Genomic DNA, 25,867 nt, shown 5'->3' with positions numbered 1-25,867 from the left:
CTTACCTCACAGACCGACAACAATTCATCCATGTCAACAACTGCACCTCCTCCACTGCTCCCCTGTCCCAAGGCGTCCCCCAGGGTTCGGTGCTTGGTCCTCTCCTCTTCATACTCTACCTGCTCCCCATTGGCAACATCATTCGCCACCATGGTCTCCACTTCCACTGTTATGCCGATGACGTCCAGCTTTATATCTCTACCAAATCCATCACCCCGGCAACTCACTCTACTCTCTCCAACTGCCTCACCGACATCAAATCCTGGATGCATTCCAACTTTCTCAAACTCAACTGTGACAAATCAGACCTTATCATTATCGGCCCCAAATCCCTTACCAAAACCACAGACAGTTTCCACCTCACCATTGACAACTCCACCCTGTCTCCATCCCCCCACAGTCGCAACCTCGGAGTCATCTTTGACACTAACCTCTCCTTTGAACATCACATAAACCAAATCACGAGAACTGCCTTCTTTCATCTCAAGAACATTGCCCGTCTTCGCCCATCACTCTCCTTCTCTGCATCTGAAACCCTCATCCACGCCTTCATCACCTCCAGAATCGACTACTGCAACAGCATCCTCTATGTTTTTTTTTTTTTTTTTTTTTTTTATGTAAAGTGTCTTTGAGTATTTATAAAAGCGCTTATAAATAAAATGTATTATTATTATTATTAAACCAATAATGTAAAAATTTCATGATTTTCTTAAAAGCTTGATTAAATGATATTGATGTTGTCTAATGAACGGCTCAAATCAACTATCATTACTGTCATCTGATAGCTCGAGGGATCACTGGAGCAAGAGAAGAAGCTCCGCATGGACCTTGAGAGAGCCAAGAGGAAGCTTGAGGGAGATCTGAAACTGGCCCAGGAGTCCATAATGGATCTGGAGAATGACAAACAGCAATCTGACGAGAAAATCAAGAAGTACATTTTTGGTTTGTTTAAGGTTATCAGTCCTCTTTTCAATATCTTACATATCAAATTCGACAGTACAAACTCTAACAATAACAGCTTTCTTGGTATCTTCATCAAGGAAAGACTTTGAGACTAGCCAGCTCCTCAGCAAGATTGAGGATGAACAGTCTCTGCGCTCAGCTTCAGAAGAAGATCAAGGAACTCCAGGTAACGTGTTTGAGGTGCATAGTAAACCCAGTGAATCAAAAATAACTTGCTGGGAGTGTGTTACAGTTAATAAATCTTCTTGATATTACTATATTCAAATACAGGGTCGTATTGAGGAGCTGGAAGAAGAGATTAAGGCTGAGAGAGCTGCCGGGCTAAGGTTGAGAAGCAGAGGGCTGATCTCTCCAGGGAGCTTGAAGAGATCAGCGAGAGGCTTGAGGAAGCTGGAGGAGCAACAGCTGCTCAGATTGAGATGAACAAGAAACGTGAGGCTGAGTTCCAGAAGCTGCGTCGTGATCTTGAAGAGTCAACCCTGCAGCATGAGGCTACTGCAGCAGCTCTCCGCAAGAAACAGGCTGACAGTGTTGCAGAGCTGGGAGAGCAGATCGACAACCTCCAGCGTGTCAAGCAGAAGCTGGAGAAAGAGAAGAGCGAGTACAAAATGGAGATTGATGACCTCTCCAGCAACATGGAGGCTGTTGCCAAAGCTAAGGTGTGGGGTTTGTTTATATGCGATGCTCAGATACATGAGCTAGTAAATATGTCAATAAAAATACTCAACATACATCATGTTTTGTTGTTTATAGGGCAACTTGGAAAAAATGTGCAGAACTCTTGAGGACCAGTTCAGTGAATTTAAAGCCAAAAATTATGAGAATGTCCGCCAGCTGAATGACATTAATGGACAGAAGGCCAGACTGCAGACAGAGAATGGTAAGTCACCTGTAATAAAAACAAATACTGGAAAACAGTAATGACCATTTTGAGAAAAAACATTTACATATTTACATTTAGGTGAGTTTTCCCGCCAACTGGAAGAGAAGGAAGCTCTTGTTTCCCAGTTGACCAGGGGCAAGCAGGCCTACACTCAGCAAATTGAGGAGTTGAAGAGACACGTAGAGGAGAAAGTAAAGGTATGACAAGTTCACATGTCCTGTTATTAGATGTTTACAAGAGCTGAACTGAGTTCTCCTTTTCAAATGTAGTCATTAAAAAAAACTTACCATAAACCTACCATAATACCGCAGTAAGAATTCAAGCATCAAACCTCAATCATCTAGTCACATAGCAATAATCTGTGCAACATAATCTATACAGATGTATTGCAATTATTGCTAAGTGAAATCTTTTTAAAAACTACATTTTGTCAGATAATGAAAAGAAAGATCAACATCACTTGATGCTTAGTAGCAAATATATATATATATATATGATATGATCCAAAAATTACTAAATCATGTTTCAACTTAAAAAAGTACATTTGTTAGAATCTGACCTGTTGCCCTTTGCTGCGTATCATCCCCTTTCTCTCTCCATTTCCTGTTTTTCTTCAGCTGTCCTAGCCAATGAAAATCCCCCAAAAATATATATAAAGAAAAGAAAAAAAGTAACAACCTTTTTGTTGGCTTCACAGGTAAGTTACTATTGTTTTTTCATGTTCAACAGGCCAAGAATGCCCTAGCCCATTCTGTTCAGTCAGCCCGCCATGACTGTGATCTGCTCAGAGAGCAGTTTGAGGAGGAGCAGGAGGCCAAGGCTGAGCTGCAGCGAGGAATGTCCAAGGCCAACAGTGAGGTGGCTCAATGGAGGTCCAAATATGAGACTGATGCTATCCAGCGCACAGAGGAGCTGGAGGATGCAAAGTACGTAAAAGCTTTCTACTATTTCTTTCATAAATAGATTTTTAATTCAGTATTTTCACATGTTTTTGCTGAATTCAATTTGAAAATACTTGACTATGGGAAAAAGCTTGCCCAGTGCCTGCAGGATGCTGGGGAAACCATTGAGGCTGTGAACTCAAAGTGCGCCTCTTTGGAGAAGACCAAACCGAGGCTGCAGGGTGAGGTGGAGGACCTCATGATTGATGTGGAGAGAGCTAATGGTCTGGCTGCCAACCTTGACAAGAAGCAGAGGAACTTTGATAAGGTAAAAATAAATCAAGACCACATTTATTTGATGGAAACAAAAATCTATTCTAGTAAGTAATCAGTGTTACTCATCTATATAATTCTGGGTCCTGGCAGATTGGAAACAGAAGTATGAAGAGGGCCAGGCAGAGCTGGAAGGAGCCCAGAAGGAGGCTCGCTCTCTCAGCACTGAACTGTTTAAGATGAAGAACTCTTATGAGGAGGCTCTGGATCATCTGGAGACCTTGAAGAGAGAGAACAAGAACCTGCAACGTATGCCAATCTCACTGGATTTGAAAATGTAACTAGTCTTGTGTGGGTCCTTCTCTGACCCTTACAAGAGTAGTTTATGAACCTGTATGGTGTTCAAAACTCTCTTGTATGAACTTAAACTATTATTGCCCAAACAACATTCTAATACTGAGGAGACACTTATACCTTTTGAATTTGGCTTAACCCTTGGGCTCATTACTCTGAATCAAAGGGATAAATATTCCTTTTAAAGTATGTTCTTCTTTAATTACTTAAACATAATTTCCTAACTATCTTGCAGGACAGTTTCTGTAGGTCGCTATTAACTATATTCTGACTTTGGTTGCTCTATAGAGGAGATCTCAGATCTGACTGAACAGATTGGTGAGACTGGAAAGAGTATCCATGAGCTGGAGAAGGCCAAAAAGACGGTGGAGACTGAGAAGTCTGAAATTCAGTCGGCACTGGAGGAAGCTGAGGTAAACTCTTGATTTCAGTATCGGACCACTTATATGATGAAATACATTCATTTTGATTTTGTTTCTGCAAGAAGTAATTTTGCTGTGTTTGTGAATTTTTAAGGCTACACTGGAACATGAGGAGGCCAAGATTCTCCGTGTTCAGCTGGAGCTCAACCAGATCAAAGGTGAGGTTGACAGGAAGCTGGCAGAGAAGGATGAGGAGATGGAGCAGATCAAGAGGAACAGCCAGAGGGTGATTGACTCCATGCAGAGCACTCTTCATTCTGAGGTGAGGAGCAGGAATGATGCCCTGAGAGTCAAGAAGAAGATGGAAGGAGACCTGAATGAGATGGAGATTCAGCTGAGTCATTCCAACAGGCAGGCTGCTGAGGCCCAGAAACAACTGAGGAATGTCCAGGGACAGCTCAAGGTGAGGTTTATATGATCATTTATTTAAAAAGCAATAAAAAGAGTACAGATGGTTCACTGTTTTTCTTTTGTTGTCAGAGATGCCCAACTGCACCTTGATGATGCTGTCAGAGGACAGGAAGACATGAAGGAGCAGGTTGCCATGGTGGAGCGCAGAAATGGCCTGATGGTGGCTGAGATTGAGGAGCTGAGAGCTGCTCTGGAGCAGACAGAGAGAGGACGCAAAGTGGCTGAGCAGGAGTTGGTTGATGCCAGTGAGCGCGTCAGACTGCTTCACTCTCAGAACACCAGTCTTATGAACACCAAGAAGAAGCTGGAGTCTGACCTTGTCCAGGTTCAGGGTGAAGTGGAGGATTCAGTTCAGGAAGCAAGAAAGGCTATCACTGATGTGAGTCCTCTTTTTAATGTAAAAAAAACTACTTCACCAAATTCTTCCTGACACTTGACCAATAATGGAAGTCACAGTCAAGGACCTCCAGCATCGTCTGGATGAGGCTGAGAACCTCGCTATGAAGGGTGGCAAGAAGCAGCTCCAGAAACTGGAGTCCAGGGTATGAACTGCATATACTATAAATGGCTTTTTTCGGAATGTACATCTGACTTACACTGAGTCAGTTCAATTCTAATTTATCTCTATGCTTTATATATTTATATATATATATATATGAACTGAAATTCTTTTATAAACTTTGATTATTTATCACATTTCAGGTGCGTGAGCTGGAGAGTGAAGTTGAAGGTGAGCAGAAACGTGGAGTTGAAGCTGTTAAAGGTGTCCGCAAATATGAGCATAGAGTGAAGGAGCTGACCAACCAGGTGATTTATTATTTAACTAAAAACTACTGTGAGTTCTTAATGTCTTAATTATGTATTTATACATCATTGGAATTTCTTTATATATATGTACAGACTGAGGAGGACAAGAAGAATGTGACCAGACTTCAGGATCTGGTGGACAAGCTTCAGGTCAAAGTCAAGGCCTACAAGAGACAGGCTGAGGAGGCTGTAAGTCAAGTGTTTTGTGATCTTACATATAAGTAAGTTAATTCATTAATGACGCTATAAGAAACTATAGTCATATGATTTAAAAAATACTCTTAATTCTAAACACTTCACAGGAGGAATCGGCTAACGGCCACATGTCCAGGCTGAGAAAGGTTCAGCATGAGCTGGAGGAAGCTCAGGAGCGTGCTGACATCGCTGAGTCCCAGGTCAACAAGTTGAGAGTCAAGAGCCGTGATGCTGGAAAGGTATGTGTGATCAGAATTCACAGAAAATGACTACGTGGGCAGTTCAGTTCAATGTGAATGTTTAACTCAATTCATGATCTAAATGTATTCTTTATACCATTATTTATTTACTTTGCATAAAGGTGTGTAGAGACTTGATATAGTGAATGTAAAATTAATTTTAAGAAGCTTAAATGTTGGTAATACATGCTGAATAATTTTGTTTTTCTTCTATTTTCCAGGTTGAGAGTGCTGAATAGGAGAAAACATCCTTTTGGAGCCTTTTGACAGAGTGCATAAAATATGAACTAACTGTTGAAATGTTTATTATAATGTCAATAAACTGCAATAATCATATTTTATCTGTATTATTTACTCTATATTATACTTCTGCTTAGTATCCCCATAGCTGATTTTAGCATGAGTACAGTTCTATGCAAAAGTTTGGCCACCCCTTGAAAAATACAAACAACACATTTTGGATCATTTGTTTTATTTCATAAATTGAACAAATATATAAAATATAACAACTTAATTGAAGCCTAAGAAACCTAAGAGTTCTGCAGATTATTTTTACATCAGCTCATTAGGCCTGATTTCAACCCTTTGCAAATACTCTGACTCTTCAAACCTTGTGGGAACACTCAGTACCTATAGGTTCCTCTAAGCAGCTATGTAAGACTCTGAAAAAAAAATGAAGGGGCGGGGGGAAACTGTGGAGAGTAAGATGAGATCTGGAAGAGCAAGAAAACTCTCAGAGAGAACTGCTTGTATGCTGGTCTGAAAGGCAAATCAAAAACCCCACGGGAATGCGAAAAACCTTCAGAAAGATTTAGCAGACTTAGGATAACTAAGTACTTACAGTGTATGTTGTCTAAACTTTGCACATGCCACACTGATGTTTTTATATTTTTTATGTAAAAATCAACAAAATGTGTTATTTGTCAAAGTGTGGCCAAACTTTAACACAGAGAATACCTTTAATGAATCTATGATCTAGAAAACAATCATATACAACAGGACAGAACATAGCTGCACATATTTCAAGAATATATTACAGTAAGTTTACTTGAATATAAACAAAATTAATATTACAAAATACAGCAGATTAAGCTAAATATGTTTCAATTGGATGACTTTGACCACTTACTCACCATTAATATAGCATGACAGAAAACAACAATTCCGATAAAGGAGTACACATGTTTAATGCAAATTGTCAAAAAGGGACAGATTGAAGTTTATTACAAAGCCTGAATGGGTCAATCTAACAATGAGCACACACTATATCTGGGCAATCATCCCCATAGTTGCCTTCTCACTCCTAGCTTGTATCCAGTTAGTGCTAAAACAGAAAAACAGGAAAACAGACAAAATCCAATTGAAAGTTGCTATTCAGGGTAGGCCAAGTGAGGAGATAACTTAACTGTTACTGATATTAAAGTAAAGTTAATATCTAACTTTTTACACAGTCAGTCCTTGTCCATTATGGTAAATCTAAATCCCTAATACAATGTACCATGGTGAAATTTTGACAAAAAAAGAATCAGTTTAGTTTATCTCATAGCAAAAATACCAACTGCGCAGTCTATAGCTAATTTAGGAACAATATACCTTAAACTTTGACAGCAATGTCCTTCTACCAGTCTCTTAAAGTAATATGCCATACTACCAAAACCATTTCAGAGCGGTCAGCCTTAAATACTTACAGAGTCCCTTATCAAAGTGAAAAATAGGAAACGTCCATTCATTGTTATCACATTAATAAAACAAAGCCAAAACATATGTGCATACATCATGCAAAGGCTTCTTTAAACACTTACTGTAATACAGTATCCATTGGCTTTACACATCATTGTCATGTAGTAAGGCAGGACATATAGTTGGGGTTTAACAGAAGTCACACATTACTGATGAAACAAACTACATAGCCAACTACACAGGCATATATCTCCTTATGTACCACTCCAGAAGTCTCTGCCATCGTTTTACTGACTGACTTTATACATGATGGCAGACTTGCAGATGCCTTTCTATTTTTGATCATGCCTTCCCTTAAATGGAAAAAAGGTGGCAGTCATCAAATAAATAACACAGGCCTCTGATAATCTGATATCTCCCTCAGAGCACGTCTCATACCCACATTACGTTTGTTAAACGTAGAGATTCAAAATAAGTTCTATTTTAATTAAACCAGTAATTAAAGCCAGCGATTTAAATGCACAAAACACTGCAGCTAGCAGTCTGTACAGTACTTATCATGCTTGTCAGTCTTTTAACTCTTGGACCATTTCATCTTAAATTATGATCCTTATGACCATGGTAATTTAAGAATGTTGTTACAAAGAATTTTATACATAAATATATAATATATAACTGACATTTTGCGCTGTGTCTTACAACTCAGGGTTAAGAAAATGCCACGGAAAATGGTAGCTTTGGCCCAGGTCACTTTTTAATCTTGTATCTTGTTGTAATCTTGTTATTTTTTTAAAAGGCCACACGATTTTGGACACCGTCTCCCACTGACTGCTGCGGTGCCATTTGACATTTACCTATCACAGGCATTGTTTATCACAGACATCAGGACCTGTGTGCGTGGTATAGATCAATAATACAGGCCTACATCTGTTTCAAGCAACAGGCACAGTTTGTGTTGGTTCAGGCGGCTGACTGAATCTCTTAGAGGCTATAGCAAAAAAATGCATCTAGGAATGTATGCATTTTTTACTTGATTACTACTTTATATATTTCAAAAATGCACAGTTGAGTTAAAACTCAGATAATATAAAGTGTTCAAATAAAAAAGAGGATACACTATATAAAAAGGTGGAGGGGGAAAAAATCATCTTTAAAATATAACCATCAGAAAGTATCAAGAAACGATTCCAGAGAGAAATTAAAATTCACTTTCAGTTTCCAGGGGAACCTTTAGTCGGTGCACCTGTGTGGACACTACGTTCAGAGAAAGACAAGTTACAGAGTATTTTCTGTTATGAGTTGACAAACATTGGTAATGAGTAATAAGTTATAAGAGTGGACAATGCTGCAGACAGAAAGTTTTTTTTAAGCATAAATTGATATTGTGGACTATTGTACACCTTATGATTCCTCTAGATTATGTTTTCTATTTTAAAATTTTTTGTGAAGCCTCAACCTTAAAGTTCAAACCGTGCCTATGGTTTCCAGGAGTCCATAACAGTCTGCATGGCGCTGTTGTTACAAATAAGTTATTGTCTGTATAGTTTTGTAAAGCTGTTATACATTTCGATAGCTGCCATTAACTGGACCTAAAATATTTATAATAATATATTTTCTTTTTTGGCTGTTATTGCCTTTATGATAGTGACAGCTGAAGACAGACAGGAAAGGGGGGCAGAGAGAGGGCATGACGCACATCAAAGGGCTGCAGGTCGGATTTGAACCCTGGGCCACTGTCTCGGTACATGGGTGGCCAGCTCTACCCACTGAGCTAACTGGGGACCCCTAACCTGCAAATGTATTTCACAACTGATATCTGAGCTCCTAGGGCCTTTTGAGCCATTCCTGCCTGGAAACTGAGACATTTAAATGATTCACAAAATTGAGGTTCTATGGTTGCCTAATACGTGATATATTTTTTTTCAAATTAAAATATTCTAAAGCCATCATGAAAGACATTGTTAAAGGTATTTTCTCAAAACTGCGAACCGTTGATGTTCCGGAGGAGTGAGAGGAGGAGAGGACACGGTGCTCTGCAGGCCTGCACTGCACCCACAGACTGCTGCAAGAGAGAGTGAGATGCTTTGTGGGAAAGCAAATAGGTTACGTGTGCTTCACACCTAATCCAGTAAAGACTTGCTTTATACTTTAAAACTAATGAATGTGCGGAGGCAATAGTGGCTTAATAACCTCGAAAGCATCACATAAATTATTGAAGCTACTAAATAGGGATTGTGTTTATTACTGAACTCTTGATGCAGTGCTGGGAGATGACAGATAAGCCTGTTGATTTGTTATTCCTCTCTGAAAATACATTTTTGTTGCTACGGAGTGAAAGTAAAGTACTGAAAAAGGGTTATGTTTGGTACCAGTACCAAATTCCAGGTACTGGTATCGATTCAAATGTGAACGGTACACAACCCTAGTTCATAGTCTTGGTCATGAGCACTAAAATCATCAATATGAATCAGCAGTAAAGCTCAAGCTTTTGACGCTGTTTATCGTTATTGTGACTGAGGTCGATATCTGGTAATGTCTCTTTAAGAGAAGGTTCTGCTGTCGCGGTAGCTGTGGCTATGTCTACTTCTGCTATAGTGTTGTCATCCTTACCCTCTCTGCATAGTGGATGAAAATCTCCTAGCCTAATGTCACTTGGAACTTGGAGGCCAGCATCAGTCCTGGCATGCTCCCAGAAGACCTTGGAAACAAAGTGGACCTGGCCCTAAGATACCTGTATAGTCAGCTTCAAGATCTGGCACACCAACAGTGGCCTGAACCCTGGGTAAAACAGTCATCTGTGACATAGCAGGGACTACAACAGGAGATAAAGTGACAGCGTTGCAGCTCAGGAGAGCAGTCTAAGTACCTGCCTTCCCTTAAACCACGTAGGAAGTCCGAACCTAAAATCAATGGTTGTGTAACGTTTCTGACAACCTGAACAGTGTGGGTAAACCTGATGGTAATAGGAAGTGTGCCAAGACTAAATAGTAGGAAAAAGATCAGAGCATTGCATAGCTTTTGCTCTCAGACATGGAATAGACATTAGTCTTCACTGGAGATATGTGTGAACCTGTGTCTAGGTAGACTTTGGTGGCAATGTTCTCAATTATGGCTATTATATAGCATGTAGACTTTTTGTGTGAGGGGGGCAGCACCTGTTGTGCGGCCTCATCAGCAGTAGCAGCCGACACTTGGACCACAGCATCTGCTACCATCTGTTTCCATGTCAGAGGGGTCTGCTTTAAAGCTCACAATAGCTCCTTTCCCTTTTTTTTTGGGTGTCTTTTCTCAGTATAGATGTGAATCATACCTGGGTCTAGCTGACTCTTAAGAAAAGCCTAAGAGGTGTCTCTATAGGAGTCATTTTGGTGTGCGTATCTTGCATTGAAGTGGTCAGAAGAGCTGTGCCTGTCTGGGCTGTAGTGCCTGTAGTGATCCTGACTGCTGGCATAATGATTGCAATACCTGGCTGGCCATAGATAATGTCTCCAGTACCAACCTTGTCAGTTCTGCAGCATATACTACTAAAGGTTCCTTAGGCAAGCGCTGCCTGGCATTCACAAAAGTCTGGAAGTGAAGCAAAAATCCTTTCCTTCGAAACACTTCATTTAGCTTAGCTGCACATTCCACATAGCCCTGCCTTGTGTCTGGTGATAATGACAACCATAATGCCAGTGCATCTCCACTAAGGCGGGTGGGAAGTATTGTGGCAATATCTAGCTGTTGTCCATCTGACAAGCTTTAACTGCAAGCTCCAGTGTAGTTTTTCACAGTGGAAAAACTTTCTTTGTCCTTAACATCCCCATGGAAATATGGCAGTAATTCCACTCTGTAGTGAAATACTGTCTTTGTTGTGTCTCACTGCATCATTATCAGCTTGTCCTCAACATTTTCCACTAATGGCTGCAGCAACATGCTGGAAAGAAGTGTCAAACTTAAACTGCCGGGTGAAAAAACTATATACTATATGCACAATATACATTTGCATGGATGATGTGATATAAAGTAGTAGAAGTATAAAATAAAATGAAACCAACTCCCAGACCTGTAGACTGCAGCAACTCTCAACTAATTCCTGTTAGCTGATTGAATGTCTTGGTTAATTAAGTCAACAATGAAAAACCCCTGGCACCAGTCTGTAACCCTCGTTTCTTGACAGAGGCTGTGGGTAAGGATGGGCTAGAGTTCTTTATTTACTTTTCTTTTTTTCTTGCTTCAACACACTGACACAGCACAGCAGTAAAACTTACAGCAGGATGAACTGTTGCACATGTTAACCTGAGTCTGTAACACTCATAAGTGTTCCCATGAACAAGGAAGGTAGGAACTAAAATTACTCTTAACAAAAGAGCATGAATTATAGTTATTCCTCCAAAAAATAATCAGTTACAATATTACTTTTATTGTCACCCTCTACTGATTTGAAATCCAACAACCAATCACATCCTTGAATTCATTTTTGTAATCGTGGAGGAAACTAGTTTGGAAGATGGAAACACTTATATTACTTTGACTTTAACAAACAAAACTGGCTTTTAATCATTGTAATTCTGAATTTTGGGGAGAGAGTCCTTAAGGGACTGTTTCTCATAGCGCTAGGGTTACAATGCAGAACCTTAATTGTCATTATTATTTCAGGTCTATAGCAAATTTAACTACAGCAACACTTGATGCTGCACACATGGCAACCAACCATATCATAACACTGCATTATCTGTAACATACTCTCCTTTAATACCAGGGATAAAAACAAGTGGAGCACCTGTTTTGGTTGTGACTCCTACTTAATCCTCTGTGTAAGCTCAGCACTTTTCGGGCAATTCTACCTGACCCTGAGACAACTACAATGAACAGACAGATTTTATTGCACTTAATAAATCCCTGGCAATGGCCTTAACTTAGCAACTAATACATTATTATTTTCTAGTTAAATACATGTGAGATCTACATCGATCCACAGATCTTTTAAAACTTCAGATATGGTGTTAACATTTCTTAATGTGTCCTATAAATATATCCTTCTCTCTATTCCAAATCTGAATCACTCCATCCTTAGCTGGATTTATTTTTGACCATGGTGATACCCCGTGATCTGCCAGTAAGAAGGCAAATGATAAGCCAAGTCTGTGTAAAACTTGGAAATGAAAGTTGCCCCTGGAGATGATACCAGACTCCCTTCATTAAATCACTTGTCAGTCAGTCAGTCTATCAAACCTTTCCACTCAAAAACTGCATTTTCATTCCTCAACACAAAATGTGAACGTTATTAAAGAGAAACACATTTCTGGTATTACCTTATCTAATTTGGCAATCCTTCTTAAAATCCGTTCCCAAAAGATATATAAAACTTGTCCAGCGTTAATGGAAAGACATCAGCCTGAATTTTTTATCCCCTGTAACTATACTCCAGTGACATTTGAGTGCCTCTCCAAATGTAAAATTCTCTTCACTGGCTGTGATATCAAAATTAACAGGGCATATGTGCCTACCATAAACTGTATCAGTGTAAAATGATTTAATTTTAAATAATTTTAAAATAATAAATGTAAAGTTTTAAATACTCTACAAACACTGCAGGGTACCACTGGGTATATTGTGGACATCACTATGTACTCCTAGTATTTATAAGCACAATCAAGTCCAAAATCTATCAACCTAATAATATTGTAATCTATTAGTGGAAGTACTTTTGAGTACAGTGATAATGAGTTTCAAATTGTGTTATAGGTTAGGGTTTATGTTGTCAGAATACAGGGATTTTAGTTATATATCAACAATGTGGATATAAATGTCATTAAAAAAATTATATAATTAATTTGACACTGTACTTGTATATTTTGGTGCACATCATGAGACTATTCAATGGAATCCAACATGCCTTAATACTTAGATGGTGTTATAGTGTATTTGTTATGTTGTAAAATAAAGATCCAAAAACATAACTACAGTTTTAATAAAGATTTGTAAAATGTTAATTATATATGAAGAAAATGAAACATGCTAATCCATGTATACACTCTTATGCAATTATCTGCACAGCACATATCACTATCAAGCAGCAAGGTGTCAAGCATTCCTGACCAAATTGAGTGGGGCAGTTATGCTGAGAAGGCACACTCGTTGTGTATAAAACCAGCAGCTCTGAAAATCTGCTCCAACTGATTGCCATTAGAGTTGGGTGAGTGCACAAACTGTTCCTATAGCATGCATAGTTTCTGTGACATTATACTGTATCACTGTTAGTTAATGATTCTGCTGAATTAGTGTTTAACTTTTTAAGTTACTTTGCTTAAGTTAGACTACTTTTTATATTTGGCTTTGTATGTTAATTTTATTGCTGTAATTTTAGATGAAAGTACAAAAACCTACATACTTTCTTACTAAAACTTGTTTTTTGCACCTTGACAGATACAGGCTACCAAGAGTTTTCAGTTTGCATCATTTGAGGTAAATTCTTCAAAACAAAATCAATGGAAATTGGTCAGTTGCAGGTTCTGTGACAAACGTATTATTCATGTTTGAATCTCTCATATTTTCAGTCTCCATTAAGTGCCACGATGAGCACAGACGCGGAGATGGAGCAGTATGGCCCTGCGGCCATTTACCTCCGAAAACCAGAAAAGGAGAGGATAGCGGCCCAGGCTGCTCCATTTGATGCCAAAACTGCTGTCTTTGTGGCTGACCCAAATGAGATGTATGTCAAGGGCAAACTTCTGAAAAAGAGGGTGGCAAAGCTGAAGTTGAGACAGAGGGAGGAAAGGTAGGTGAATAGCTATAGAATATCTAACTGATACAACTTGATATGAAATGTGACAATGAAATGTCTTTCAATATCTCACTTTATTTTCTACTCAGACGGTCACTGTAAAAGAGGATCAAATCGATGCCAGGAACCCTCCAAAGTTTGACAAAATTGAGGACATGGCCATGATGACCCACCTCAATGAGCCTTGCGTGCTGTATAACCTCAAAGAGCGTTATGCATCATGGATGATCTACGTGAGTTTCCACCATACAATAAAAATTGAACGTGTATATACATATGTAGATATACAGTCAAGCCTGAAATTATTCATACCGCTGGAAAATTTTGACTTGAAGTTACTTTTATTCAACCAGCAAGTTTTTTTTTGGGACCGGAAATGAAACAGGCTTCTCCCAAAAGATAATAAGACAATGTACAAGAGACATCATTGTGGAAAAAAATATTTCTCAGCTTTTATTTACATTTGAAAAAAAGGGGCATGTCCAAAATTATTCATACCCTTTGGAAACTGTCACGGTCTATGGGAAAATCCAAAGTTCTATACCATTCCAAATAGTCCAAGCTGTTCTAAAGCATCCTAATTACCCTGATTCATTGGGAACAACTGTTTTAATCAACTCATCAGGTGAAAAACAGCAGCTCTCTCTGCAGTTGGTTTGTGGACAGTCATGGCTAAGATGAAGGAGCTCACTGAGGACCTGTGGCTGCGCATTGTGGCTGCTCACAAGTCAGGAAAGACTATGAGGCCATATCTAAATGTTTTCAAGTTCCAGTGGCTACAAAGTATCATTAAAAAATACAAGACGTTCCGTACTGTGGGGAATCTCAGAGGATATGGTCAGAAGCCAAAAGTGACACCTGTGCTGGCCAGGAGGATAGTGAGAGAGGTGAAAAAGAATCCAAAGATCACCACCAAGGCCATCCTGGTGAATCTGGGCTCTGCTGGTGGCAACGTCTCAAGGCAGACAGCCCAACGGACACTGCACACTGCTGGCTTCCACGGACGCAGACCAAGATGGACACCACTTCTCCAGATAAGGCACCCAAAAGCCCGCTTGGCCTTTGCAAATGCTCATCTGGACAAAGAAGAAGACTACTGGTCTTCTGTTTTATGGTCAGATGAAACAAAACTGAATTTGTTTGAAGGTTAAAGGCTTTTCTATTTATTATTGAGAAGGGTAGGAATAATTTTGGACATGCCACGTTTTGTTCAAATGTAAATAAAAGCTGAGAAATATTTTTTCCACAATGATGCCTCTTGTACATCGTCTTATCTTCTGGGAGATGCCTGTGTCATTTCCAATCAAGAAAAAACTTGCTGGTTGAATAAAAGTAACTTTAAGTCAAAATTTGCCAGGGGCATGAATAATTTCGGGCTTGACTGTATATATCTAAATGGTAACACAATATTCATGCTCTCTATTACAGACCTACTCTGGGTTGTTTTGCGTTGTCGTGAATCCCTACAAGTGGCTTCCTGTGTATGATACTGTAGTTGTGGGAGCATACAGAGGCAAGAAGAGGATCGAGGCACCACCCCACATCTTCTCCATCTCTGACAATGGCTATCAGTTCATGCTCACTGGTAAGACCAGTGTTACTAATGTTAAAATGTGTACATACAAAGAAGTAGAATTAAACTTAAACATGGAACTCATGTAAAGCATGTTTGTATTTCAGATCGTGAGAACCAGTCAATCCTGATTACGTGAGTATAAAACAAACTGCTAAATATTTAAAAACGTTGATAATGAAGCAGAATCTTGATAATGTGTCTCTCATACCCCAGTGGAGAATCTGGTGCAGGAAAGACTGTCAACACCAAGCGTGTCATCCAGTACTTTGCAACAATTGCAGCTATTGGAGCTAAGAAGGCTGAGCCAACACCTGGCAAAATGCAGGTAAAATTGGTTGTTTAAGATAAAACTGAGAGGGCAGTTGTTTTGGATGCTCAGTTGATGTAACTACAATCTTCTCTTGCAGGGCTCCCTTGAGGACCAAATTGTTGCGGCCAACCCTCTGCTGGAGGCCTATGGTAATGCCAAGACTGTGAGGAATGACAACTCCTCTCGTTTTGTAAGTGATCACATCCAGGTTTCTGAGACTTTTTCTAATTGCTCGCTCATGAAATGTTATGCTAATACTGTTCTGGTTGTCCAGGGTAAATTCATCAGGATCCACTTTGGCTCTAGTGGCAAGCTGGCTTCAGCTGATATTGAAACATGTAAGTTTCAGCTATGGTGTAAATTGAGTTATCTGTGCAAAACATTGTGTTGAATCAATGGTAAATGTATGCTTGAGATGGTAAAAGTCTGGCAAACTGAAAATTTGCATTCAGGATGAATGAGAATGATTGCAATTTATTCTGAAGGAAGAACCTTTTATTCATTATTTATTTTTGTTTTATTGTTGCAATGCAACTACAATGCAATATCTATAATTTTTTCCTCCTGGTTGTCCATGCTGTAATTTTTCTTTGTCAGTCGGTTCTGTACACATTACATCTGTTGCATGTCTGTAGTCCTGGATGAGGGGTCCCTCCTCTCTTCCTGTATCCTATAAAGATTGTAAAGCCCCTTGAGGCAAAATCATGATATTGGGCTCTACAAATAACACTGACTTGACTTGATTTGTTCATTCAGTAATAGCTTTGTTTAAGTATTATTTTAGATATGGTACAGCATAATATTAGACATCTTTAGGTTTAGATACAAGAGATATGATAGTTAAGTTTAGTTTTAAGAAGACAACTTGTTATGTTGTGGTGAAGCTTTAGAATGTGTATAGTGTGGTTGCAGCCAAGGTAATATATATCAGCAGGCAGCTGGAAAGTGATACATACATCCACACAGTGACTGCCTACCATCTGCTGGTCTGTCAGCACTGCCATAACACAGAGGAATTAGAGTGACTATGATTAAGTGAAGCTGGGGTGTGTGTATGATTTGGTGAAATATAGTTACCTATTTGTGGGAGCCTATACCAGCTCCCTACAACTCTATAAAAAGTAATGACAAGGGATGGATAGATACTTTCAATCACAGGTTTCAGAAGTAAGTAAGAAGGAAACTGCAGAAGGGCTGCTGACATACTGGCTTTAAATATCAACAGTATGTTGTAATGCCAGAATTTTACAGTCTCCAATTGAATTTGTTATTCTTAGATCTGCTGGAGAAGTCTCGTGTAACCTTCCAGTTGTCTGCTGAGAGGAGCTACCATATTTTCTATCAGCTGATGACTGGCCACAAGCCTGAGCTCTTGGGTAAGTTAATAGTCAATTTGAACCTAGAAATTAGACTACTAGAAACAATGAAAAGACTTGTGTACTTTGTTTCTTGTCTTTCAGAGGCTCTTCTGATCACCACCAACCCCTATGACTACCCAATGATCAGTCAGGGTGAAATCACTGTCAAAAGCATTGATGATGTGGAGGAGTTCATTGCAACAGATGTAAGATCACACTTCACTGTTTTTAAAAAGAATAAACAATCAAAGTAAAAAAAAATCAAGCAATTGATATATATATATATTGTATAAATGTATTTCCTGTGTAATGCAGACTGCAATTGACATCTTGGGTTTCACTGCTGAGGAGAAGATGGGCATCTACAAGCTGACTGGAGCTGTGATGCATCATGGCAACATGAAATTCAAGCAGAAGCAAAGCGAGGAGCAGGCTGAACCTGATGGCACTGAGGGTAATTGCTAATATAATACATTCTAAACATGCCAGACATTTTTGTCCACTGGCCAAATGGCAAGTGAATGTTCAAATTTGACCATCCACCCAATAGATTAATTTTGTATTTTGGCCGATGAGTGAGGCAAGAACCAGAATTTGTCTGGTGGCTGGTGCTAATTTTGTGCCCTGCATGCAAGTTTTCTCATGTGCAAAATACGACACAAGTTAATGTGTACTTAATGCTCTTTCTCTCCATCAGTGGCTGATAAAATCGCCTACCTCTTGGGCCTGAATTCAGCTGATATGCTGAAAGCTCTGTGCTATCCAAGAGTCAAGGTCGGAAACGAGATGGTGACCAAAGGTCAGACCGTGCCACAGGTAATAAAAAGAAAATTGGATGTTTGAAATTAGGGAAATATTTCATTTAATATTTTGATATGAAAATATTTACGCACTAAAATCCTTATTTCTAGGTCAACAATTCTGTCAGTGCTCTGTGCAAGTCCATCTATGAGAAAATGTTCTTGTGGATGGTCGTTCGTATCAATGAGATGTTGGACACAAAGCAGGCAAGACAGTTCTTTATTGGAGTGTTGGATATCGCTGGATTTGAGATCTTTGATGTGAGTTGTTGAAAAATATATGAGCAGTTTTAAAGTTCAACCTTATTTTGCCATGAAATTATAAATACCTTTTTGTAATTACAGTACAACAGCTTGGAGCAACTCTGCATCAACTTCACCAATGAGAAACTGCAACAGTTTTTCAACCAACATATGTTTGTCCTGGAGCAAGAGGAGTACAAGAAAGAAGGTATCGAATGGGAGTTCATTGACTTCGGTATGGACTTGGCTGCCTGCATTGAGCTTATTGAGAAGGTAAAAAGTAACCACTAGACATGGTTTTCTTTATGCATGTGTAAATCTTTACTTTCTCAGTTTGGTTTTTCAACACCTAAACCAACGTAAATTACCCTTCAGCCAATGGGCATCTTCTCCATCCTCGAAGAGGAGTGCATGTTCCCCAAGGCCTCTGACACAACCTTCAAGAACAAGCTGCATGATCAGCATCTTGGCAAGACCAAGGCCTTTGAAAAGCCAAAGCCTGGAAAGGGCAAGGCTGAAGCTCACTTCTCCCTGGTTCATTATGCTGGTACAGTGGACTACAATATCACTGGCTGGCTGGACAAGAACAAGGACCCCCTGAATGACTCAGTCGTTCAGCTCTACCAGAAGTCTTCCAACAAACTTCTGTGTATGTTGTATGCAGTTCATGCTGGAGCTGAAGGTAAGAAATCCGAGTATCCAGAACTCAGTATTACCCAGTATAGTGGCAAACTTCAGCTTAATAATACAATTGTCCTGACCAATATTCATGGTTTAAAAAACATCATGAATTTTTCATTACATTATGTTGATGACTGCTCAGCAGTAATATATTCATTTATGTGACTTCGATAAAAAAAGTTAATTCCACAGAGGAAAAAAAACTACAGTACACTACAGTGTTATTTATTTAGTACTGTTAATTAAATTCAATGTTTTGCAAAACAGAGGCTGCTGCCAGCAAGAAGGGTGGAAAGAAGAAGGGTGGTTCCTTCCAGACTGTGTCTGCTCTTTTCAGGGTATGTATTGTTACATATTTTTATAACAAATAAGACCCTTATCTTAAAATACCTCAGATTAAAATACTGATTACCTGTTACCTTTTGTTGCTAATCCACAGGAGAACCTGGGCAAGCTGATGACCAACTTGAGGAGCACTCACCCTCATTTTGTCCGCTGCCTGATTCCTAATGAATCAAAGACTCCAGGTAAGAAGCATATTACCCAGTTTTGTGCACTGCGTGTAAAAGTATAGTGTAAGAAAATGTCTTAATACAATCAGTTTGCAATGTGCAGGTCTTATGGAGAACTCCTTGGTCATCCACCAGCTGAGATGTAACGGTGTACTAGAGGGCATCAGAATCTGCAGAAAGGGTTTCCCCAGCAGAATCCTCTATGCTGACTTCAAGCAGAGGTTACTTTTTATATTGATTGAAGTTATTACGATGTAAAACAGCAGGCTTAGAAGTGAGGTAAATATAAGTAACAACATTTTCTCTTGTAGATACAAAGTATTGAATGCCAGTGTCATCCCTGAGGGACAGTTCATTGACAACAAGAAAGCTTCAGAGAAGCTGCTGGGCTCCATTGATGTGGACCACACTCAGTACAGATTTGGGCACACAAAGGTACATTCTCATTGACTATGTTACTTTTGTTGTTCTGTTGTATGCATGTTTCCTTAAGTGTGTTTTTTTTTCTTTATGAAACAAAATAGGTGTTCTTCAAAGCTGGTCTGCTGGGTACTCTTGAGGAGATGAGAGACGAGAAACTGGCTACGCTGGTTACCATGACTCAAGCTCTTGCCAGAGGTTATGTGATGAGGAAGGAGTTTGTTAAGATGATGGAGAGGAGGTAGGATTCTGATACGGTACACTAAGCTGAACTGTGTCTATCACGATAACATCAATATACATATTCAAAACAATGTACACAGTAAAATGTTTGACAAAATAATACTGTCATCATAATATACTTATTTTTTATAGGGAATCTATCTATACCATCCAGTACAATGTCCGTTCATTCATGAATGTGAAGAACTGGCCGTGGCTGAAACTGTACTTCAAGATCAAGCCTCTTCTGAAGAGTGCTGAAACTGAGAAGGAGCTCCAGCAGATGAAGGAGAACTATGATAAGATGAAAACAGACCTAGCTGCTGCTTTGGCCAAGAAGAAGGAACTGGAGGAGAAGATGGTTTCCCTGATGCAGGAAAAGAATGACTTGCAACTGCAAGTGGCAGCAGTAAGTAGAGACCAAAAGAAAGTGTGATTCTTTCACATAAACACTTCACTAATGGAACACTGTTGCAAACATTTACATATATCTATATATCAAATTCGACAGTACAAACTCTGACAATAACAGCTTTCTTGGTATCCTCATCAAGGAAAGACTTTGAGACCAGCCAGCTCCTCAGCAAGATTGAGGATGAACAGTCTCTTTGCGCTCAGCTTCAGAAGAAGATCAAGGAACTCCAGGTAACGTTTGACGTGAATACTAAACCCAGTGAATCAAAAAGAACTTGCTGGGAGTGTGTTACAGTTAATAAATCTTCTTGATATTCCTTTATTCAAATCCAGGCTCGTATTGAGGAGCTGGAAGAAGAGATTGAGGCTGAGAGAGCTGCCCGGGCTAAGGTTGAGAAGCAGAGGGCTGATCTCTCCAGGGAGCTTGAAGAGATCAGCGAGAGGCTTGAGGAAGCTGGAGGAGCAACAGCTGCTCAGATTGAGATGAACAAGAAACGTGAGGCTGAGTTCCAGAAGCTGCGTCGTGATCTTGAAGAGTCAACCCTGCAGCATGAGGCTACTGCAGCAGCTCTCCGCAAGAAACAGGCTGACAGTGTTGCAGAGCTGGGAGAGCAAATCGACAACCTCCAGCGTGTTAAGCAGAAGCTGGAGAAAGAGAAGAGCGAGTACAAGATGGAGATTGATGACCTTACCAGCAACATGGAGGCTGTTGCCAAAGCTAAGGTGAGGGATTTCCCTCTTTACTATCTCAAGAATACAAAAGCAGAAATACATAGGTTATGGAAGAAATACTATCTATAAGAGAATAGCAAACATCTCTGTGTTTAAGTCATCACCAATCATTGAATTCAGTAACAATGGCTTTAATAAACTGCTAGACAGAGAAGTTTGCATCGTTGAATTTCACGTTTTTTAATAAATAATGTTTTGTCGTTTATAGAGTAACTTGGAAAAAATGTGCAGAACACTTGAAGACCAGTTCAGTGAACTCAAAGCCAAAAATGATGAGAATGTCCGCCAGCTGAATGACATTAATGGACAGAAGGCCAGACTGCAGACAGAGAATGGTAAGTCACCTGTAATAAAAACAATTACTGGAAAACAGTAATGACCATTTTGAGAAAAAACATTTACATATTCACATTTAGGTGAGTTTTCCCGCCAACTGGAAGAGAAGGAAGCTCTTGTTTCCCAGTTGACCAGGGGCAAGCAGGCCTTCACTCAGCAGATTGAGGAGTTGAAGAGGCAAATTGAGGAGGAAGTGAAGGTAAGAAAGTTAATCTCTTATGTTCAGACTGTTAAAGGGTATGAATCGGTTTCTCCATTTAGTAACATGTTCTATTACTAACAAACAAAATACGTGTGTGTGTGTGTGTGTGTGTGTATGTATGTATATATATATATATATAAAGTAACAAATGATGCACTCAGAGACAATGCTCCCAAAACATGGCTCTTTGGAGTTTTAACTTCACCTATCCACAAAACATCTGGATGTAACATACATTAGGTCAATGTACCTCTGACATGGACTGTGTGCTTAACAGGCCAAGAACGCCCTAGCCCATTCTGTTCAGTCAGCCCGCCATGACTGTGATCTGCTCAGAGAGCAGTTTGAGGAGGAGCAGGAGGCCAAGGCTGAGCTGCAGCGAGGAATGTCCAAGGCCAACAGTGAGGTGGCTCAATGGAGGTCCAAATATGAGACTGATGCTATCCAGCGCACAGAGGAGCTGGAGGATGCAAAGTACGTAAAAGCTTTCTACTTCATAAATAGATTTTTAATTCAGTATTTTCACATATTTTTTGCTAAATTTAATTTAAAAATACTTGACTACAGGAAAAAGCTTGCCCAGCGCCTGCAGGATGCTGAGGAATCCATTGAGGCTGTGAACTCAAAGTGCGCGTCTTTGGAGAAGACCAAACAGAGGCTGCAGGGTGAGGTGGAGGACCTCATGATTGATGTGGAGAGAGCTAATGGTCTGGCTGCCAACCTTGACAAGAAGCAGAGGAACTTTGATAAGGTAAAAAGAAATCAAGACCACATTGATTTGATGGAAACAAAAATCTATTTTAGTAAGTAATCAGTGTTACTCATCTATATAATTCTAGGTCCTGGCAGAATGGAAACAGAAGTATGAAGAGGGCCAGGCAGAGCTGGAAGGAGCCCAGAAGGAGGCTCGCTCTCTCAGCACTGAACTGTTTAAGATGAAGAATTCTTATGAGGAGGCTCTGGATCATTTGGAGACCTTGAAGAGAGAGAACAAGAACCTGCAACGTATGTCAGTCTCACTAGATTTGAAAATGTAACTTGTCTTGTGTGGGTCCTTCTCTCACCCTTACAAGAGTAGTTTATGAACCTGAATGGTGTTCAAAACTCTCTTGTATGAACTTAAACTATTATTGCCCAAACAACATTCTAATACTGAGGAGACACTTATACCTTTTGAATTTTGCTTAACCCTTGGGCTCATTACTCTGAATCAAAGGGATAAATATTCCTTTTAAAGTATGTTGTACTTTAATTACTAAAATATAATTTCCAAACTATCTTGCAGGACAGTTTCCTTAGGTTGCTATTAACTATATTCTAACTTTGGTTGCTCTATAGAGGAGATCTCAGATCTGACTGAACAGATTGGTGAGACTGGAAAGAGTATCCATGAGCTGGAGAAGGCCAAAAAGACTGTGGAGACTGAGAAGTCTGAAATTCAGTCGGCATTGGAGGAAGCTGAGGTAAACGCTTGATTTCAGTATCGGACCGCTTATATGATGAAATACATTCACTTTGATTTTGTTTCTGCAAGAAGTAACTTTTGCTATGTTTGTGATTTTTTTTTTTTTAAGGGTACACTGGAGCATGAGGAGTCCAAGATTCTCCGTGTTCAGCTGGAGCTCAACCAGATCAAAGGTGAGGTTGACAGGAAGCTGGCAGAGAAGGATGAGGAGATGGAGCAGATCAAGAGGAACAGCCAGAGGGTGATTGACTCCATGCAGAGCACTCTTGATTCTGAGGTGAGGAGCAGGAATGATGCCCTGAGAGTCAAGAAGAAGATGGAAGGAGACCTGAATGAGATGGAGATTCAGCTGAGCCATGCCAACAGGCAGGCTGCTGAGGCCCAGAAACAACTGAGGAATGTCCAGGGACAGCTAAAGGTGAGGTTTATATGATCCTTAAGTTAAAAAGTATTGAAGTAAAAAATAGTACGGAGAGTTCATTGTTTTGTTTTTTTTCTTTGTCAGGATGCCCAACTGCACCTTGATGATGCTGTCAGAGGACAGGAAGACATGAAGGAGCAGGTTGCCATGGTGGAGCGCAGAAATGGCCTGATGGTGGCTGAGATTGAGGAGCTGAGAGCTGCTCTGGAGCAGACAGAGAGAGGACGCAAAGTGGCTGAGCAGGAGTTGGTTGATGCCAGTGAGCGTGTTGGACTGCTTCACTCTCAGAACACCAGTCTTATGAACACCAAGAAGAAGCTGGAGTCTGACCTTGTCCAGGTTCAGGGTGAAGTGGAGGATTCAGTTCAGGAAGCAAGAAATGCTGAGGAGAAAGCCAAAAGGCTATCACTGATGTGAGTCCTCTTTTTAATGTAAAAAAAATTACTTCACCAAATTCTTCCTGACACTTGACCGATAATGTCAAGACTTAAAATTCTAATTCCAAACTGCCCATCATTTCAGGCTGCCATGATGGCTGAGGAGCTGAAGAAGGAGCAGGACACCAGTGCTCACCTGGAGAGGATGAAGAAGAACCTGGAAGTCACAGTCAAGGACCTGCAGCATCGTCTGGATGAGGCTGAGAACCTCGCTATGAAGGGTGGCAAGAAGCAGCTCCAGAAACTGGAGTCCAGGGTATGAACTGCATTTCGGAATATACATCTGAATGTACATCTGACTTACACTGAGTCAGTTCTATTCTAATTTATCTCTATGCTTTATATATATAGATATATATATATATATATATATATATATATATGAACTGAAATTCTTTTATAAACTTTGATTATTTATCACATTTCAAGTGCGTGAGCTGGAAGCTGAAGTTGAAGGTGAGCAGAGACGTGGCGCTGACGCTGTTAAAGGAGTCCGCAAATATGAGCGGAGAGTGAAGGAGCTGACCTACCAGGTGACTAATTTCACTAAAAAACAAATTATCTGAATTCTCTTTTCTCTTTGACTAACAATCCTTTGTCTGCACAGACTGAGGAGGACAAGAAGAATGTGACCAGACTTCAGGATCTGGTTGACAAGCTGCAGCTCAAAGTCAAATCTTACAAGAGACAGGCTGAGGATGCTGCAAGTCAACATTTATATGACCAATCATTTCATTTAGAATAAATAATACCATCATCAACTGTCCTAAGACTTAAGCTATATAACCCTGATACCTTCACAGGAAGAGCAGGCCAATGGCCACATGTCCAGGCTGAGAAAGGTTCAGCATGAGCTGGAGGAAGCTCAGGAGCGCGCTGACATCGCTGAGTCCCAGGTCAACAAAATGAGAGCCAAGAGCCGTGATGCTGGAAAGGTAATCATTTCCATACTAATCATTTTTAAATGGATTGCTGTCCTTGTTTCTATATATGGTGCAGATAAATTCAGGTTTCATTGACATAAAATTCAATCAAGCTTGTGGAACGACTTCTAGAAGCACATGCATACAACCACATGTAGAAAAACACCCCTTAAAAGTTAAATAAAACTTAATAACTTGTTAAACCTTGAAATAATTACTTTTGTTTCATTTTTCTTCCAGAGTGAGTCTGCTGAATAAGAGGCCACATCAAAATGAACCTATTACAGAGTTCATACAATATGAACCAAATTTAACTTTACACTGTAACATTTCAATAAAAATCATACATTCAATACCATTTGCTCTGTATTTTGTCTGAGTGAGTTCTGTGAAATCCATACTGCATTTTTTAGTAAGCAGTAATATTGTATTTTTGAGAAAGAAAACAGCATATTTGCTTTTAAAGAAGAATCACTTCATTAATCCTACTCCTACTTAACTGAACATCACCCCAAAAGTTTAACTATACAATCACACAAAAAATACCTTGTATACATGTGCATAGAGCAGAGCCAGTCCTGACCTCCCCGGGGTTCTCTAAAGGGGCTCTCCTACCTAACCTGTAAACTATTTGCCTTTGCCACACAGTCACACCTGACACCCCAGTGCTCCCTCCTCCTTAAAAAGTTTGCTCCGTCGGTCTAAGAATAAGTAGAGCAATACAGAATAAAATTAGGTATAAACAAACAATATTTATTGAGTAGAATATTTTCTATTGAATATTAAGATAAGTGAATATTAACAAGATAAATAATAAATTGTATTAAATATAAAATGAAGAAAATAATTAAATATAAAATATAACAATAGGCTCTGGCTCTGCTGCCTGGTAAGTAGTCTAGTCCTCATAATATAATTAGCTTTGTCCATAAGCCTATAGG

General features: G+C 39.6%; 1 protein-coding gene across 1 annotated transcript in view; it reads left to right on the top strand.

Annotated features, from left to right (window-relative positions):
- The window catches only part of LOC127354388 (myosin heavy chain, fast skeletal muscle-like), a 142,038-nt gene extending 116,754 nt beyond the window's left edge, over positions 1–25,284 (top strand). Inside the window, exons 33-37 of the mRNA XM_051384266.1 lie at positions 24,089–24,261; positions 24,434–24,536; positions 24,611–24,710; positions 24,811–24,938; positions 25,167–25,284. Of these exons, the coding sequence (XP_051240226.1) occupies positions 24,089–24,261; positions 24,434–24,536; positions 24,611–24,710; positions 24,811–24,938; positions 25,167–25,184 (522 nt within the window). The 3' untranslated portion in view covers positions 25,185–25,284. The remainder of the gene's footprint in view (positions 1–24,088; positions 24,262–24,433; positions 24,537–24,610; positions 24,711–24,810; positions 24,939–25,166) is intronic.
- Positions 25,285–25,867: the final 583 nt, after the last annotated feature.

This window comes from Dicentrarchus labrax, unplaced genomic scaffold (assembly GCF_905237075.1).
Source record: "Dicentrarchus labrax unplaced genomic scaffold, dlabrax2021, whole genome shotgun sequence".
In the NCBI taxonomy this organism is placed as follows: Eukaryota; Metazoa; Chordata; class Actinopteri; family Moronidae; genus Dicentrarchus; species Dicentrarchus labrax.
This window is presented reverse-complemented; position numbering and strand designations above follow the sequence as displayed.